The 19562-nt window shown below is 41.5% G+C and overlaps 1 protein-coding gene across 1 annotated transcript in view; it reads right to left on the bottom strand.

Moving 5' to 3' along the window:
• The window catches only part of ZBTB7A (zinc finger and BTB domain containing 7A), a 540652-nt gene that overhangs the window by 144107 nt on the left and 376983 nt on the right, over positions 1 to 19562 (bottom strand). The window contains exon 2 of the mRNA XM_044090603.1: positions 9750 to 10955. Within this exon, the coding sequence (XP_043946538.1) occupies positions 9750 to 10939 (1190 nt within the window). The 5' untranslated portion in view covers positions 10940 to 10955. The remainder of the gene's footprint in view (positions 1 to 9749; positions 10956 to 19562) is intronic.

The following is a 19562-nucleotide window of genomic DNA, read 5'->3' as shown; positions in this document are numbered from 1 at the left end:
AAACGTAGATGGCAAACAGGACGTCACATCAAGAACCATGGGAGACTCCACTGGTCATATACTTGGAGATCCTGCCAAGGATATAACACCAAAGCTTCAGGGCACCTTCCACACTTCCAAAAAGTCAAGCAGCTCGAGCTGAGCTAAAAACACAAGTTTGGACAAGAAGCCCTTGAGAGCTTTCTTGCAGTAAAGAGGGAGGCCGAGCTCTGAAAAGACAATGTTAGCAGCAGCAAAACATATGGCCACACCCTGGCATAAAAACAAGGGGGTGGAAGGAACTACTGCAGCAGTGATCAAACATCTACTGCTATGGTAAGTTCAGCGTATACAACTGTACCGTGTTCATCATATTCATCACTGCTGCAGTGATCATTCAAACATCTACTGTTATGGTAAGTTCAGCGTATACAACTGTACCGTGTTCATCATATTCATCACTGCTGCAGTAGCCTCAGGTATGTGGGCAGATTACCATAGCACATCTACTGTTATGGTAAGTTCAGCGTATCCAACTGTACCGTGTTCATCATATTCATCACTGCTGCAGTAGCCTCAGGTATGTGGGCAGATTACCATAGCACATCTACTGTTATGGTAAGTTCAGCGTATCCAACTGTACCGTGTTCATCATATTCATCACTGCTGCAGTAGCCTCAGGTATGTGGGCAGATTACCATAGCACATCTACTGTTATGGTAAGTTCAGCGTATACAACTGTACCGTGTTCATCATATTCATCACTGCAGCAGTGATCAAACATCTACTGTTATGGTAAGTTCAGCGTATACAACTGTACCACGTTCATCATATTCATCACTGCTGCAGTAGCCTCAGGTATATGGCTAGATTACCATAGCACATCCACTGTTATGGTAAGTTCAGCGTATACAACTGTACCGTGTTCATCATATTCATCACTGCTGCAGTAGCCTCAGGTATATGGCTAGATTACCATAGCACATCCACTGTTATGGTAAGTTCAGCGTATACAACTGTACCATGTTCATCATATTCATCACTGCTGCAGTAGCCTCAGGTATATGGCTAGATTACCATAGCACATCCACTGTTATGGTAAGTTCAGCGTATACAACTGTACCATGTTCATCATATTCATCACTGCTGCAGTAGCCTCAGGTATGTGGGTAGATTACCATAGCTAATAACATTTGGGAGGTGGAAGGAGAAGAGCCCAGGAGTCCCTGGATAATGGTCCTAGCAAAGCTTAATGTGGATCTAGAGAAGGAATCAAGCTGATGGTGCTTTGTAACTCCTTGTTCTCTAACACTAGTGGAAAATCCTGGAACGCTCTTCCTGACAATCTCTCTTCCATCTCCTCATCTCACTGCTTTAAAACCCAGCTCAAAACGTTCCTTAGAACCCGCTGGCTCTGCCTCTGCATAAACCCTGACTAACATTTCCATCTAGTTCACAAGTAAATTGACTGTTAGTATGTTAATGTCCTAACTTTTGCACCTGACAGAACTTGATACTTTAAATGCTCATTAACTAAAGTGTTACTCTCTGTAATTTCTGTTTATCAATGATAGTATTTTTGGAGCTTTTCTACCCATGCCTCCACTGAAAATGGACTCATTATCCAGTTGGACCAGCCCTGTCAACAAATGTAAAATAAAAATAAAAATATAAAATAAATGTACAGATGCCCAAGTAGCAGCTTCTAGAATACATCTAGAATCCAACCTTTCCCCATGATGAAGCCAAGGTCCTGGTAAAGTGTGCCTTGACCCTGCTTGGAGTACATTTGTTACGGTGAGTATAACAAAAGGTAATAGCATTAGACAACCACTTGCAAATAGTCTGTTTTGACACAGGTTGTGCCTTCTACTTACCTTCACAACATATGAATAATTGATCCAAAGAGCTAAAAGATTTGGTTCTGTCAAGATAGTATCAGAGTTGTCTGTGGACATTCAAGGTATGGAGTATCTTGTCTTCCTCATTTTAGGTTAAGGAAAGAAAACATGGAGATGGATAGTTTGACAAAGTAAAATTGGATACCACTTTATGCATAAAAGAAAGATTAGAAGATCTCAAAAAAACTCTATCCCTATGGAAAATGAGATAGGGTTCGCTCACCATAAGAGCCTGCAACATAAATGCCCTTCTTGCAGAGGTAAGAACAATCAGTAAAACTGTTTCCATGTTAAGAAACTCAAGTCAGCCAGATTAGCTGCTTCCAATTTATTTTGTTTAACATTTGTTTACTGGGAAAGTCCGACTTAGAACAGGCCAATTTTCAGAGGAGGCCCAGGGAGAAACACTCCAGACACGTCTTTGTAATGTGGGAGGACTCGGAGGAAACCCACACAAATGCAGGGAGGACATGCACACTCTGCACAGAAGGCACTCCAGCCGAGAATCGAACCAGAGAACCTCTTGCTGTGAGGAGACAATGTTAACCATTGCACCACTGCACTGTCCAGTGGAGCAAGTGTTTGCTTCTCTAGCACAAAAACTAAGATCCCCAGGAGGGGCCACTGGTTTTCTTTGAGGCCTCTTATGTAAAACCCCCTTCAAGAATATTTTGACATAAGACTGCATTGACAAGAGAAGGATCCATGGGCAGACATGTTGAAATGACCAATAAATGAACCTTGACAGAGTAATAAGAAAGGCCACAGAATAGTAATTCACTAGCCCTAAATGGGCGCTGGTTATGTAGTTGACACAAACTAGAAAACCTTTTCCATTTGCTAATATATGATTTACAGTAGCAGGTTTTCTTGCCTCCATTAACACCTGTTACACAGCCTCAGTAAACAGGTGCCTAAAAGGCATTAAGATCTTATGATCCAGTCAGTCAGTTGAAGATGACTGATGTCAGGGTGTATCAAACATCACTGTTCTTGTATGAGTACATCTAATCTGAGAGGAAGCTTGTGTAATTGCCTCTGGCCATTTCCAAAATAAGGGAGAACCACAGTTGCCTGGGCCAGAAAGAAGTTACCACATTGATTCTGGTGGATTCCTTCTGAATTTTCAGAAATACCCTGGGTATCAGTGAAAAGGGTGGAAAAGCATACAGGAATATCCCTGCCCAAGGAAAAGAAAAGGCAACTGTTTTCTACGCCTTCTTGCATGGAGCCTTAGGAAATAATCTTGCCAGCTGACTGTTCAGAAAGGAGTCATAGAGGTCTAATTGAGAAACTCCCCACAAATGGAGCAAATCTTGGAAGAACCCCTGAACTACTTTCAATTCATGAAGGTCTGCCCAGGTCCTGCTCAGCTTGTCTGCCACACAAGTTTGCTGTGAAGGAATCTAGGATGCCTGTAGAGTGAGATTGTGCTGTGAAGCTCTATCCTAAGCTAACATGGCTATTGACCTGGTCCCCCGTTGCTTGTTGATGTACCACATTACTGTAGTACTGTCTGTAACAACTTGAAGAGGTCCCTGGGACCAAAGATGGTTAAACAACTGAGTGCCTTATCAGGGCAAGCATTTCCTTGATATCTATGTGCTTGGATCTGTCCTTGGGGTCCCACACCCTCTGCACTTTTAACTCTCCTGAAACTGCTCCCCAAGTGCGGTCCAAAGTGTCTATGTTGACTGACTGCTTTGGAGCAGGGATGGAGAAGCAGAGACCTGGATATAAGGATATTTGTTGTCTCCAATAAAGAATTTCTATTCTGACAAACCCCAGCACTGTGACTTGAAAAGATAGAGGGTGTTGATGTTGTCTCCAAAGGGATTTTACACGGCACTGTCTTTTTTTTACATGGAGTCTAACAGGGGTACCATGAGAATCATATATGTCATGAGTCCCAAAATCCTAAGGTATTCCCTTTCCAGTGACCAAAATCGGAGTAGAAAACATTAGAAATAGATCCAAATAAAGATCTATTTTTTCCTGTAGAAGAGAAGCTCTTTGAACTGAGGTGTCTACGCGACATCTCAGGAACACAATTCTATGTAAAGGAGTCAAGAAAGACTTTTGAATCTTCTCTTGGAATTCCAGCTTGTGTAAGAGCTCTCTCACTCAACAGAAAGGTTACAGACACGTTAAAATAAGACTTTGCAAAGATAAGCAAGTTGTCTAAATATAGAAAATGTGGATACCATGTTGTCTACAATAATAACTGCAGCTTGACACTTTGTGATCTCTCTTGGTGCAGTGGATAGTCCAAAGGGTAAGGCAGAGAACTGATGCTGTGATCCAAACACACAAAATCTTAATAAATATCTGAAATCCTTGCAAATATGGCTGTAATGATAAGCATATTTTAAGAGTTAAAAGGAAAATCAAATGAGGAAGAAGAGGCAACAGGTTGTGAAGAGACATGATTCTGAATTTGGACACCATCAAAAACAGATTTAGGATAGAAAAAGGGGTCAGGGTGGGAGTGGGTCACAATGTCTCTTGAACAGTCATTCAGACTTGTTGGAGTGTCCTTGGTTTTTGGGAGGTCCAAGACTTTTTTCTGGAACCCCCTTGCCATATCTTCTTAAACATCTGCTTACCTGAACTTTGCTGAGAAAGTTTATTCTGTTTTTTTACCAAAATTGGATGAGGAGATAAAAAAAATCCCTTGAACAATATGGAAAAGGAGGACTGAAAAATTTTAAGACATTCTCTGGGTCAATGTGGCCCTCTAATCACACTGTTTGATCACCTCTGCAGCGCAGGGGCCAAACACTAAATCTATCCATGGTAAGTTTAATATCTAATTTGTCATCATCTGGGAGTTTCTGAGAATGCAGCCATGCAAACCTCCTTAAAACAGTACCAGTGGCCATAGCCTTGGAAGAAGTCTCAACAGAGTCATATACACACTGCAAACAATGCGTAATGACCTATGTAAAGAGTCATACACACACTGTAAACAATGAGTAATGACCTATGCACAGAGTCATACACACGCTGTAAACAATGAGTAATGACCTGTGCAACAGTTATTTACATTTCCTTACAATAAGACACTGCAAATAAAACATTTCTCACACTTTCACAGTTTGTCAGAACAAATTTAACATATAAGCCTGACAATTCAAAATTCTGAAAATCAAAATTGCAGAAGTATACACTTTTTTCCCATACCTATCAATAGGCTTACCATCAAAATGTAGAAAATCAAAATTATTGTCCACCCTTTGACTTTACTGGATTGCCAAAATTGGTAATAACGAATTACCAGAATTTTGGAAATAGTAACATGGAATCAACATTTGAACACCAAAGTTCCATTGTTGAAAGTCTGTGTTACCGGTAATGATTTTGCAGGGGGCAAGCCCCCCCGGCACCCCCCACACCTCCTGCATATTATAAATTCCAACTCAGAGACTACAGTGAGAAAAGGGCACATGTAGTGTGATCTGGTATCAGAGCGTCAATTTCACATTAGCAAATGCAAACTACCATTCGCTAATGTGAAGTCAAACATTTTCCGGATCAGTTCATAGGTGTTTACTAGGCTAACAATCGCAACAGCCTTTTTAACCCTAGCCATGCATCCCAAATCTATGACAAGTTCTGATACCCTTGATAAGTGTACGCATGGGCCTGGGAGATGAACTATTTATAGATTGCCTGTATACATTAGAAACATAGGTGCCAAACCAAGGATGAATTTCTGGTTTCCCATCCAACTGCCCAAGTTGCACTTGAATTGGGTTAGGAAGGAACTCTGCTTTCACATTAATGGGGAGCCTGTTCCATAGATGGGGTAGTCTCTAGGATGCATACCTATCTCTCCAGCAGGTCCAATTTATATAATCACAGGCAAGGTTTAAGTCTTTAGAATGGGTAATTCTGGTGCTGTTTGTTTTGTGGATATGCAGGATGTCCATCAGAGTGGGGTCTGACATTGCCCTGTATGCCAAAAGCCTGTAGGAGACAGAATACATGGATTGGGCCTTGAGGCGGTCTGCATAGGGCATTTTACTTATGCCCTGTATTCTTTTAGTGAGGAACCTCTGTGGACGTTCCAGTTGCTGGATATGCCTGGTTAGGTACATACCAAAGGGGGCACTGTACTCAATGATAGGTCTGACAAATGTCAAATACAGTGATACAATGACTTCCTTGGACTTAGATGCCCTACCTTTATTTATAAGTTGCACAACATAGAATGATTTCCTCACCACTGTAAACACGTGACAGTCAAAGGCCAGATTACGATCTGTGTCCTTAAGTCCCGGACTACTGGATCAGCTCTAAGGGATGTGTTGTCAATATGATAGTTACCAGGGATGGATGACTTCCCACAGGATACTATTATTCATTTCTTGGCATTTAGTTTTAGTCCATGGCTCTGACACCAGTTGTTTGTCTGTGTCAGCCCCTCCTGGAGAACATTTGTGTCAGTGTGAGATTCAATGACAGCTCCTCATTTGCAATCATCTGCAAATTTAGTCAACCAGAGCCAACTGACATTGACCTTGACATCTGAGAAGTGAATGTCAAAATCGAGCAGCCCAAGGACTGATCCCCGAGGGACTCCACTTGTGACTGGCCTCTTTGTAGAGGTGGACTCCCCAATTCTAACTTCCTGGGTCCTGTCTTTGAGCCAGATGGCTATCGACTGGGTGATATACTGGTTTGTACCTAACCTCTTGAGTTTGTCAAGAATGCCTGAGTGGCACTGTTGAGAAACTGTATCAGCATTATGAAAACAACTTTTTGACTTTCCAAACTTCTCATAAGTGCCACTCTAAATTCTGATGGTAAACCCTATCAATAATTTCCCATCATTATTAGATGCAGTAGAGTTGGAATTAAGTGCTTAGCAGCAGTGGGATCAAGCTATAGCTGTTGGGTCAGGTTTGGGAATAGTGTATAAAAAAAATAAAAGACTGAGGAACTTTAAATATCCTATCTACCTTTTTAGGGACAGCTGGCTGGCTATCAGAAAAACTGCAGGCAGTGACACAAAAAGACATCATCTAAAGCAGACAGAACAAGAGGAATGGGTGTAGGTTCTGGAAAATCCTTGTTTAACAACTCACTATTTTATGAGGGACTGAAAAACCTCAGGGTTCACCCACTGAAAACACTGGCATATTCAAGCAAGTTTCCTAGAGAGAGAGACCCCCCCCCCCCAGGAGAAACAGAAACTGAGCTCTCCTCAGAGTCTGAATCAGAAATTTGAAGTAAAACAACTTGTTTCTGTCCCTGCATCATCCTGTTCAGATTCAGGATCTTGAATCTCTTCAGGAAAAGAGGAATCCGTCTTTATTTTATCAGAAACTACTTTACAAGAAGGAACAGCCAGACCCAGTAAATTACTCCTATCCAAAGAAATTTGAGGAGGAGCAGATACAATCTTGGTTTTCTGTTTCTTTTTGACAAACAATAACTGCTAACCATGTTACTAATGACAGCAGGTAATTCCCCTGGGATGGGCACAGCATTCTGAAACAGCAGGGAAACTTTCCATGTTTCCTTTCCCAGCCCGGGAATAGTGGCTCTCCCTTGCGGGACCCCATCAGCTGCAGTGGGCATGGCTACCCCCTGATCCATAGTGGCTGTAGGTGCTACACCAGAGGGAGTAAAGGTAAAAGATGGGTGGTCTGAAGTACAACAAATGGACACAGCAGAGTCACCCCACCTGAAGCTGAAACAAATTGCTAGCCTCCTATTATGGCAAAGGCTGTTTGCTAATTTTTTTTCTTTTTCTGGCTGGAAGGACGACTAACAGTGGGACAGATAGTCTGTTCCAAGGTCAAGCCGAAAATGGTGCCTCTTTCCCAGGGAAGACAAGCAGCAATAGTCGATAAACTCTACCAGCTCACAAAGGTAACTTTTTTTGACAGAAAAAAAGCAGTAAAAAGCACTTAAAAGCACTAAGCCAACCCCACAAAAGAAAAATAAACACAATTTCTTCACAGAAAAAATGCTTTAGTTACTTTACACTACTTTTAAACTGACATGAAAAAGAAAGCGCTCTGTTGGCAAGTACATTACAGTCTAGAGGCAGTCCATTAAAACAAAGCACTCCTAGCTTTAAAATAACCTTCCTGAAGAGGAAAGTACTAAATCAACAAAATTAAGAAAATGGACGTTTTTTCCCCCCAAAGAGAACTTATCTGCTCAGGAAAGGAAAGTACAAGCCAACCATTGAACCTCAAAAGCCTTAGAGGAGCAAACTCTTCAATGGCAGTAAAGCTCTGAAGGGCTTTGAACCCAAACTTGTCTTTTATTCAGCTCCGCTTGAGCTGCTTGACAGTTTGAGCATGTGGAAGGTGCAGGCAGGATATAACATATATAGCGAAGGCTACTGCAGCAGAGATAAATATGATGAACATCCTCTGTGCACTGAAGAAAAAGAAAAGAAATTTAATAATGAGCGTTATTCAAAATGGGTCTAACAATATAGTCAAGTGCTTATCTACTAAACTCATTAAATGTGTTCATGATAAACTTACATTATCACAATGAATAAACACAACTTAAAGGAGTAGATACTACCCAAGAAAGTAATTAATGCAGTAAATGTCTAATTAATCTTTCAGAGACGGAGGAGTACCTATGGCCCCCTTATTTACTGCAATATGTGAATCATCCTGTACATTTTATTACATAAAAGGAAGAAAGGAAAGAAATGGGCTGGGTTTGTGGTGGTAACGTCTTCAATGGCAACAGCAATGATGGTGCCCTGGATAAAAGGTAGTCTGCACGACAAACACAGGGCAAAAACAGCTACGTCATTACTCAGTGTACCAACCTCTCACTGTGACTGAACGGACTGTAAAGCAGATGCGTGATTTCTATATGACAGATGTAGTGATCCTCACTTTATGACTCTTTTTGGACAAAGAATACAGTTGCCTACCAAATCATTAATTGTAAGCAGCATCTGCATATGCTAAATCACGGCAGCTAATAAACATCATGACTTTCAAGAGGGTGGATCTCCTTCTCTCAGTAGTTACTGTTCTCTGTTTTGAACCATGCCAAAATGCAGCAATGTAACCACAATTTCAAAGGATGCCTTCTAGACTTCTGATCACATCTTGTGCTACAAATCAGGCATCCAAAAAGGCAGGCTATGTGCCTTAAAGATCCATTTAAACTGTCAGCTCCACAGCAAAGGAGGATAGAATGCGGACTGCAACTCAGCAGACAGAGGGCCAGTTAGCAGTCTTGGTGAAGAAGAACTGAACTATGGGTGGGAGAAGAGTGAAGAGAGAGAGCCTACTTGCTTTTCTCAGTGTGAAAAGGGAAGGGATACATGACCAAAAATACATGCGTCAAGCTCTTCAAGGGATATCAGAAAACCACTGGAGGCATTTTATATAAAGGGGGGTAAAGAAGGGCATCTGTGGGCAAAAGCAAGTGACAGTCCTGCACAATTCCCACTTCACAGCCAACTAACACACACAGAAAATGATGGCCAAGTTGAACCTCCCTAATCCCATAGTGGATGAAGGTACTACTCCTGGTGCTCAAATGAATGAGTCCATGAAGCTCCTGTTATGAGGGGAACACATGTGAGTGTGGTGAATCATGGGGGAAGTTTGATGGTCAAGCGTGGGGACAAGCAGCAAAAAGAAAGAAAGGAAAAAAAAGACTGGTTTAGAAAAATCTGTACAAGAATGGTTACAAGAACACAGCATGAATAACTCCTTATTTCATAACATAATGTTCAAGGAAAATCTGAAAACAATGTCTTAAAACACAAAATACATTTCTTTTTATCTGCTTGCTTATGGGGTGGGAGATGAGGCTACCATTTCATCAGAAATTTGACAGCTTGGTCTTGGCTTTTATTACAGAATATATTACCTTGTAAATCGAACTTGGCATATGGTGCATTCATAGGGTTTTTCTCCAGTGTGGGTACGGATGTGACGAGGCAGCTTGCCAGCCCCCTGGATTACCTTATCACAAATTGGACACTTCTGAAATGCCTTAGCCCGTATCTTTTTCTCAGCCTTCTGTGACCAAGGAGGATAAATTTCACTCCCATGAGAACTGTTGAAATATTTCAAGTAATAGCCAACAACAGCTTCTTCATCTTTTCCATCACCACTGCACTGCTCCCGTTCCACTGAGTTCATCATCTGCTGAAGTAATGCACTTGCAGTCAGGTTACTGGGGTCTGTTGCCTTAGTCTCTTGTTCCTTTGGTGTCACATTAGTGCTGATGCTGGGACATTCAGCTGTAGCTTGGTGATCCATGAGACAATCGTCCTCTTCATCCTCATCATCACCTGCCTGAAGGCTCTGTAGACAGTAATGTCCATTCTGAGATGGCACATAGAGTGGCCTCTCAACATCTTGTCTGTCTAACCATAATGGTCTCCTGAACTTGCTGCCTTTCATTTCAGGGCCTCTGAGCTTTGGTATGTCATTTGCAGAGGGATGGGAATAAATGTTAAGCCCATTGCATTCAGCACCTTCATTTGCATGGTTTCTAAAGCTTATATGTTGAGGATCTTGTAAGTTGTGGTTGGTCCACTGCTGGCCAGCACTGTGACCATTTGCAGCATTTCTCTGGAAGAACTCCAAGTACTCTTGGGCTTTGATGGAGTTCTTTTGATCAATTTGATCTACTAAATCTTTCTGGTTACTTTTGTCCAGAATATTCCTGTCTAAAAGATCTGTGCACACATTCTTTACAGCCTCAATCTCCAGTAGTTTTGCTGCATTTAAAATCTCTGTGACATTGGAAGTGCTAATTGTTAGAGTGGCTGTATAAGTGTAGTCTAAAAGAGCAGATAGGGCTTCTGCAGACACAAAGTCTAGCTGATAGACATTCCGGTGGTCTACTGCAGACCCTGAGGTGAAGAGCTTCTTGAAGTAGCGACTGCAGGTTGCCAGTACTGAGCGATGTGTGTGGAACTGGCGGTCATCCACAACAATGATCACATCACAAAGTAGATGGTTATTCCTCTGCTCATTCAGGCTGATGAGGATCTCACTGCTATGTTCGGGGAACGGGATGCCGATGGGTCCATCTACACCACCTGCCATCTTCTGAAGTCTATGTCTGCAAATGGAAGAAAAAAAGAGTAGATGTGACTATGTGCCACTACAAAATATGACACACCCAGCTGAAGTTACTATAACACCAAGCTTAAATAACATGCCTGGCAAGATTACAATAATAAAGCAAGATTTGAGTTTACTTCATGTATTTCTATTAAGCAAAGATGAAGCATCATACACAGAGAGGTAAAGGGGCCTTCAGGTAAGCATTATGAACATGTAATGATGCTGATGCTGCTGTAAATAAGTCAGAGCAGCACTGCCCTCGATACAATAAAAAACATTTATGCTAAAATATTCTGGCTAAAGGAATGCACAGCTCAAAGCAATTAACTCAATCATTTTTTATGTTACCTTCATGATACAGTTCAGGGTCATCAGGGAGTTGAAGCCTATCCCATCACCTGATGGGTGCAACACAGAGAAACTAATCCTGGATTTGGTGTCAGCCCACTACCGGACAGCACACACACACACACACACACACACACACACACACACACACACACACACACACACACACACACACACACGGGCAAAAACAGGCAATTCAAATATAGCTTTTTTTGGGGGGGGGGGGGGAGACAGGAACCTGGATTACCTCATGAACACTCACAAGGTCACAGAGGAAAAATGCAGTCTATCAGAGAAATGAATTGCAGAACTAAGCCTATCAGGCAACAGCTGTAACCACCGGGCTGACCATTTGCCATGCAATACCTCCAAAATGTCTTTAGTTCTTTTTGTTGCCATGAAAATAACTATTACACACAGGTATCGATAGACTCTCTGCCTCCAATATTACACAGTAACATTACAATAAACCCCATGTTAGCTCTTCCAAGAGTAGGCTTGCTCAACCCCCTATACATATGTATCAACCTGTGACTTAGTTTTAAGTCAGAGATTATTAACACATGAAGCCCAGGAGTCTCCAGCATGGGACAAATGGGACTAGTTTTCTTACACCATTTCTTTTGTTTTGCAACATTCCTCTCCTCTTGGGTTTGCACCATCAAGGTAAGGGAGACATACAATAAGGATTCAGAGGGGATAGTGTAGAATGGAAATACATGGTTATAATTTCTTATGAATATAGAGAAGTGAAGAAATTATTGGTATGTAACACTGTACACAAAAGATAATGTCACAGCTTTCTGCTATCACTGAAGAGTTCTCTGAAATGAAAACAGGAAAGTAACTAATATGAATGCTACAGGCCATGCCAAACTGAAAATGAGAGAGATGATTAAGAAAATATGCAACTCATTACTGAGGGAAAGTGTGTAACATCATGTGACTTGAAACTTCCATGTAATCAAGAGTTTGGTTACACTGGACAGGTATGCAATCAGTCAGAGGCTTTCTCTCTGAATTGACACAGGAACAACAAATGGGGACGATGTTTTTCCAGTGGCCATATCAACCATCACATAGTTAAACAGACAAAACAAGTCCAAACATTGACTACATGTCTGAAAAGATTTAAGAAGAAGGGAAGATGGAATACTGAATTAAGATTCAGTTTAAAACTTACACAGTGGCTGCATCTATTTTACATGGATTAAACCTGGACATAACTTGAAAAAAATATTTTAAAGCATATTAAAGCAACTGGTAGATTATGTTAGCCCAAGAAAAACAACAAAAACAATAATCGGCCATAAATTAATATAAATTTAAACAATACAAAAACAGAGAGAGGGAGACAAGCAAACTGTATAAACTACATATGCAAGGCTAATAGGAAAAGCTGAACAGAGCTTGTGAAGCAATAAAAGGAAACTGGTAATGAGGAAACAGTATGAGAACGTTCAGGTACGAAAACCAAAAGATAGCAAGGCTATAATACACTCAAAGATCAATATGTCTAGTTCCTGGAGCCAGCTTCCAGTTCATCAAATACCATTATGATTTTTTTCCAGCTTTCCCTGTCACTGACTTTTAATGACAAACTTTTAGCATTGCTGCAGCTTACGAAAAAGGTTTTGTAGTAACTATAACATTCCATCTGTTTTTTTTTTCCATTTTCATTTTTTTCATCAACACATGTGTTTGGATCCAATCTTCAGCCGCTGTTCTACAGCTTCTGGAAAAAACAAACTCTCGAGCTTCAATCTTAGCCATAATGTTGTAGTTCCCCTCCTTCTCCAGATCTTGTTTGCAGCCCCCTAAAGTACAACATAGGTATATGCATATACAATAGAAAATTACTTTCTGGCGCTCAAAGAAAGGAAACTTAGATCCTAAGCACTCTCCTGCTGTTCCAGAAGTCATCAAAGAACTATGGAAGGGGATGGAGGGATGGGAGTTGAAGAATGGAAATGGACTACACAGATAGAACGTACATAACTTGTTTATCTGACGTTGTCAATTGTCATTCATTCCTCAACATATGGGACAGAGTCCCCAGGTACCTGAATGGTGGACTCAAAGGAAGGATATTCTTGAGTACAGTGGAGCTGAAAGCTGCTCTTCCCCTCAAGACCAGATCCAGTTTGTAATGAGTGATAAAGGTTAGCTCAAGCTGTGGCTGAACAAATACCATCCATGGAAGCTCAGGCTAGGAAGGCTAATGAGGTGGTTATAGATCTTGTTGACTGGATCTTTAAGGGTTTAGACAGAACCAGACCCAACTTGTTATACACAAAGGAGATACAGTCACCCATTTTGATAAAGTTACTTTCCAAACCAGATAACCCAATTTGGTTTTAGAAAAGGACACAAACAATTTATCAGATTTTCTAATTTTTCAGTTTTGTGCTTATAGAAACATAATTGTGAACATCCAATAAATATAACATGTATTCACCTTTGTTGGAGAAATTTGGAAAGAATACAGGGAGAGTAATGGTTTGTTTAATACTAGATCCCCATACCACCTTACGAAGGAAGAAAGGAAGGGTTGGTTCTTAAAGATACCCTATCCTTGTGAAACATCAAATAAGAAGGATTAGCGGATAAGGCTTGCAGTTCTGACACCCTTCTAGCTGATGTTATGGCTATAAGAAAAATAGTCTTCCAAGTCAAATATTTTACTTCACATCTTGCTGCAGGTTCACAAGAACTTTGGGTTAGGGCCTGCATCCTTAGAGTAAGATCCCAAGGTGCAGTGCAGTCCTTGAAGGGGGGGATATAGTAAAAATGTTCCTTCTTTACAGGCTTTACAAAGACATGAAAATGCTACAGTAGAATTATCAATTCCAATATGGAAATTGGATATAGCAGTTAGCTGGACTTCAACTGTAGATGTACTAGGCCCATCACTGAAAATGGAAGCCAAGAATTCAAAGATCTTGTATACAGGTGCTGAAAAAGGGTCAGTGTTATGTTGTTGTGCCCAAAGGACAAATCTTTTCCTTTTGCTCTTGGATGAGATAAAAGAATGTGGTGCACTGGAGAAGAGAGCTTAGGCTGTCTGGCTATCACTGGAATTAGGAATACCATGTGGTTAACTTGAGGCACAAGATATCTGGGCGAGTCAAATGTGTCGGTTGAGACAAGAGGTTTGGAATTACATCCCGAATCCAAGGTCGATAAACCAGATGAGTCCAAAGGAAGGGAAATCAGATCTCTCATAGGCAATGAGGATGAATCTGCTATTCAAATGAAATGTTTTCTGAAGAAGTTTGGGGATTTAGGGAGGGTAAGCATAGAGGAGACCTGGGGGCCAATCATGAAGGACAGCATCTCTCAGTGACTCCCCTGGTGGGGGAACTAGGGTAAAGAACCTGCTGCACTTATTGTTCATGGGGGAAGTAAATAGGTTGCAGCACGGCTTGGCAGAATATCATTTCCAACACTTCTGTGTTGAGAGACCACTGGTGAGGTAATAATATGGACTTGCTCAACTTGTCTGCTATCATGTTGGATTTCCCCAGTACATAAGTTGCTGTCAGAAATCAATTTGAAGATATCGACCATTGCCATACTCAAGGCTTCTTGACACAAGGGATACGATCTGGTTTCTCCTTATTTGTTGATGTACCATACTATGGACATATTGCTCGTTTGAATCGCAATAGTCCAGGAAGGTTGACAGTCTTGGAATGTCTGCAATGCTAGGAGTACTACTCTCATTTCCAGCACAATGATATGCAAGTTGGCCTTTTCAGGGGACCATGTGACTTGAACAGTCTTCCGTAAGAAATGCCCCCCCCCCGATCTGGGAAGTGTCCGTGGTCACTATGGACTTGGGTTGACGAAGAATGAATGGGTGACCTTGCAGAAGTTGATCTGAGTAAATCCACCACCAAAGGAATCTCTTGCAAGCCTGAGTTATGTTGACTTTGGTGGACAAAAGTTGATGCAAGATGGACCACTGGGTTGCCAATGTCCACTGTAATATTCTCATATGGTACCTTCTTAGTGGAAGTAGAACTACTGCCGCTGACATGGACCCCAGAGTCTGTAACACCTTGTGGGCTGGCATCAAAGAACTCAATTATCCTGATAACTTAGAAATGAATGATTTGAACCCTCAGCAAGGGCTATCATTGACAATGTGTTTAAATTGGCTCCTATGAACTCTAAAAGCAGTTAACTGGAACAATCTAAGGACACTATCCTTAGAAGACGCAGTTGCTCACTTCAACTCAATATTCCTAGAAATACTAGACTCCCAAGCCCCTCTGAGGACAAAGAGAATAAAAGCTAATTCTGTCCCCTGGCTAACCAAAAACACACTGTCAACCATGCGACTTAAGAGATAAAGCCTGGAGACTATATCAGAAAAACAAGACCCCTGAACACCATATTGAGTACAAAACTCTTCGAAATAAAGTAAAAAAGTCTATTATCTCTGATAAACAAAAATACTTCTTTACACTCCAAAACAATAATAAAACAAATCCTCAAAGATTTTGGAAAGGAATTTCTACCCTCCTTAATCCCAGTAAACCACACACCCCTACCCCAGACCCAAATGCCCCTGATTTAGACTTAGCTACTCAATTCAACTCCTTTTTCATTGAATCTATTAGCAAACTAACTTCCTCATTCTTTAGCCCCACCACACCACCTAAAACACCCCCACCCTCTCCTGCTAACATTCCACCCTTCACTACCACTCCTTCCTCACTCCCATCCACTCACTGTCTATCCTCCACCTCTTCTCCAACCCCTACTTCAACTTCTTCCTTACCATCCTCTACTTCTCTCTCTCCCCACTCAGTTTTATTCTCACTAAAACCTATACCCACTTCTACTATAAAGAAACTCCTTCAGAAATTGAAGCCATGTACTAATGCACCTGATAACATTCCCTCTCACTTTCTTAGTATAGCTGCTGAAGCAATTGCCTATCCTATAAGCATACTAATCAACCGTTCCATGCATGAATGTACAGTGCCCCAACTCTGGAAACAAGCTTTCATCATTCCTCTGCACAAAGGTGGTAATAATTGTAATGTCAATAACTTCCGACCCATTGCTATCCTGTCCCCCATTTCTAAACTCCTAGAAAAGTGTGTCCAACTCCAACTCTTACCTCATCTCTTAGATAACAACCTTCTAACCCCTACTCAACACGGTTTTAGGCCCAATCATAGCACTATGACAGCCCTCCTCTCCTATCTTGAGATTGTTAATAAAGCACGTGACTCTGGCCAAATTGTCTCCACCCTACTACTTGACCTCTCTAAGGCCCTCGACACTATCTCACACAGCCTGCTCTTAACTAAACTTTCAAAACTTAATCTCTCTCCATCCTCCATGAACTGGTTCTCCAGCTATTTATCAAATAGATTCCAAGCTGTAAAATGGAAAAAGGCCACTTCCTCTTTTCTTAGTACCCCCACCGGAGTTCCTCAAGGCTCCATTCTCGGTCCCCTTCTTTTCAATATATTTATAAATGATTTCCGCAAATCCATTCCATTCTCTAGCATCATCCAATATGCAGATGATTCTACCATTATCTGCTCTGCCACATCTCCCTCTATGCTCCAAAAGCTTACACAAGAAGCTTTTTCAATTACTGAACATTGGATGAAAATAAACCACCTGGCTCTTAATGCCTCCAAAACTAAACTAATGGTATTTACCCCTTCAAAAACTACTCCTTTCAATATGAATACATTCTCAATTACTAGTGAAAATAATTCATCCCTGGAACTGGTGTCTGAAACCAAGTTACTTGGTGTCCAAATTGACAACCAGCTTAATTTCAACTCACATCTACAACTAAACATTAAAAAAACCCATCAAAAAATAGGCATGCTCTATCGTCAGAATCAGTACCTTACAAGCTCCTCTAAAATCACTCTCTCTTCTTCCTTTCTTATCCCCTCCCTTCTCTACGGAGCCCCTCTGCTAACCAATCTTCAGTCCTCTCTAAAAAAGCAACTTTCCTCTTGCTACAACAAAATCGCTAAGTTTGCAAACGGCCATAGGTCCTCCACCCACCACTGTTCCTCTCTCCAAAAACTAAATTGGCTTGAACTTCCTAATCAACTCAACTATACTCAGCTAATCTTAGCTCACAAGCTCATTCTCAACCCATCTCTCTGTCCCCCCCCGTCTTCTGCCTTCAAAATGCACCTACCAGATAGAGTTTTAAGGTCAAACAATCAAAACCTACTAGAAGTACATAAACCAACTCGTCCCCCAGGTAAAAACTTACTATCGTTTAACCTTGCCCGTCTCTGGAACTCACTCCCACCATCCATTCGCACCACTCCCAATCACTACATGTTCAAAAAATCTCTACATATGTATCTAAGGTCCCAATGGGAATGCTCTTGCTCCCATCCCTCATAAAAATATGGTATTTACATCTTATTTTTCACTCATGTTACCTGACTGTACCTTATAATGCTTATGCTCCTTATAAAATAACTACTCTGTATGTGTAAAGTAGTATCACTTTTCACTAGATTGTACTGTTTGAATATCTCCTGAATTTTGAACTTAATGTTTGTATCTTTTACAATTGTATTATTTTTATTATCATTCTATTGTTTGTACCTAGTTTGTTGTTTCCTGGAGCTTTTCTCCCCAGGACTCCATTGAAAACGGGTTATTTTTGGCCCAATGGACCATCATGGTAAACCAACTGCAAATAAATAAATAAATAAATAAAGACTTAGCAGGCTGAAGATAAGATTTTTTGTAGTTTATTGTGATACCCAGATTGGAACAAGTCTGGAGTACATAGTCTTAAGCCGTTATCGGTAGATGCTTGGTCGAGGTGGTAAGCAGCCAATCATCTAGGTATGGAAATGCTTGGAATCCCTGCAGTCTCAAGTGAGCTGCTACTACTTGCCATGTATTTGGTAAATACCCTGGGGGCTGTTGTGATACCAAAAGGCAGTGCTCTGAACTGGTAGTGATTGGCTTCCAGCCAAAAGCGTTGGCATCTCCTGGACCATCTGTTCATTTTTATGCGGTAGTACACATCCTGGAAATCTACAGATGACATCCACTCATCCTCATGTAAGAAAGGCAAAATGGACTGAACCGTGACCATCCGGAACTTGGTATGCTGAATTGACTTGTTCAGAATATGGAGATCCAAGACTGGTCTCCAGTCCCTGTTTTCTTTGGCACTAAAACAAATCTTGAGCAAGTTCCAGATCCTTTCTGGTCTGAGGGGAACCTCTTGGATGACTCTTTTTTTTTCTAACAGTTTTTGTATTTTCCAAAGCTGCCCTTTTCCTCTGACTGGGTGGAATACTGGGAATTTTGTTCGGCGGTGGGGGAAAAGGGAATTATACAGCCTGTGGAAATAATCCTCTGCACCCACGTATCTTTAGTTATGCCTAACCAGGCTCTCTACTGCAGGGATAAGTGACCCTCGACTGCCTCCAGAGTGGGACACTCAGGCCTCCTTTCAGGAGTACTGACAGGGCCTGTCAGAGAAAGGATTTATAGATTTTTGGTTCTGTGGGTCTCCTCTGCCTCGTGGGCAGTGTCTTCCATTGGAGTTGCGCCTTCTACCTTGAGGAAAACTTTTTCCACAGGTACCACAGAAAAGACCCTGGGATTTCCTGAACTACATCTTTCCACCACCTCACTGGTTTCTGGAAAACACACTGAGGAGCTGAAAAACATACACCAACAGCAGACAGAGACTTTCCATCTTTCTCACACCCAGAGAGTGTGTCTTTAACTCTGGGGCCAAGTAACGAACTTCCGTCAAAAGGAGCACTGACAAAGGATGACTTAAAGGGCTCCGCAAAATCACACAGGTGTATCCAGGCATGTCTCCTAATGGGAATGCCTGAACCTGCTGCACTTGAGGGTTCTTCAGCTGCATGGGAAATGAGCCTCACAGATGAATTTGAAATGGACTGAAGGGTGGCTAACTGTGAAGCAAGAAAAGACTCTGCCTCAGCAGTACTAGTCACTGAGAGGGTTTCTGAGAGCTCCTTGAACAAATCCCACTGCAAGCTGGTGAAGTGTGTCAAGTAGTTCAGGGCATGCATACACTCGCTTCCCAAATCTGTGAGCTCCTTGATCAAATCCCTCTGCAATCTGGTGAAGTGCGTCAAGTAGTTCAGGGCATGCATACACTCTCTTCCCAAATCTATCCATCGCCCTAGACTCCCTGCTAGTGGATGGACAGACAAACTCTGTTCCATGAGTTCCTTTTTGGTGGCTGCTGCCATGA

Source organism: Protopterus annectens, chromosome 13.part0, assembly GCF_019279795.1.
Source record: "Protopterus annectens isolate FY-2018-M chromosome 13.part0, PAN1.0, whole genome shotgun sequence".
Lineage (NCBI taxonomy): Eukaryota > Metazoa > Chordata > Ceratodontiformes > Protopteridae > Protopterus > Protopterus annectens.
The sequence above is the reverse complement of the archived record's forward strand: the minus strand, read 5'-3'. Positions and strand labels throughout refer to the sequence as shown.